Below are 550 nucleotides of genomic sequence, written 5' to 3'. Positions count from 1 at the left end.
TGCGGATCCACTCCTCTGTTGTGGAAGGTGTCGGACATGAAAAGGGGCAGATCTGTGGGTGTGATCGGGGCTCTGGTGGGCTCTCTGGCCCGTCAGCCTCGGCAGAACGTGCGGCTGGGCAGACCGCTGGAGCTCCTGCAGGAGGAGGCGCTGCTGCTGGAGGAGACGAGCACTGCTGCTTCACTGCAACCTCAGGTGGCACACTGCAACCGCTACAGCCACACAGTGCTGTCATCTATCTATCTATCTTACACTTTGTGAGTGATGTATGTGTGTATTATCATTATTTTTGTCAGGATCGTGGAGATGAGGAGAGGCATTCGGAGGCGGTGAGACAGTATGAGGCCGGTCTGGAGAGCAGTTATAAGGAGCAGTGTGCTCTGGCCCTTGAGGACAAGAAGACAGTGCTGAGGAGAATCATGAATGAGAAGGAGAATGGTGAGAGAGTGTCTGGTAAAATCATAAATAGAAGACATTAGTGCCAATTTATTTTACATCTGGCATTAGTGACTTTTGTGCCAATAGTATATGAACATATTTACACTAAAAA

General features: G+C 49.8%; 1 protein-coding gene across 1 annotated transcript; it reads left to right on the top strand.

Moving 5' to 3' along the window:
* Positions 1 to 3: 3 nt before the first annotated feature.
* LOC107734988 (tRNA-splicing endonuclease subunit Sen34-like) lies at positions 4 to 438 on the top strand (the record flags this gene model as incomplete). The annotated part of the gene is made up of 2 exons (XM_016546834.1): positions 4 to 195; positions 297 to 438. Coding segments are annotated over 2 exons (334 nt in total), but the record flags the coding sequence as incomplete, so codon positions are not given.
* Between the last annotated feature and the right edge of the window lie 112 nt (positions 439 to 550).

The sequence above is a fragment of the Sinocyclocheilus rhinocerous genome, unplaced genomic scaffold (assembly GCF_001515625.1).
Source record: "Sinocyclocheilus rhinocerous isolate Xijiao unplaced genomic scaffold, SAMN03320098_v1.1 C35615394, whole genome shotgun sequence".
NCBI classification, from domain to species: domain Eukaryota; kingdom Metazoa; phylum Chordata; class Actinopteri; order Cypriniformes; family Cyprinidae; genus Sinocyclocheilus; species Sinocyclocheilus rhinocerous.
The sequence above is the reverse complement of the archived record's forward strand: the minus strand, read 5'-3'. Positions and strand labels throughout refer to the sequence as shown.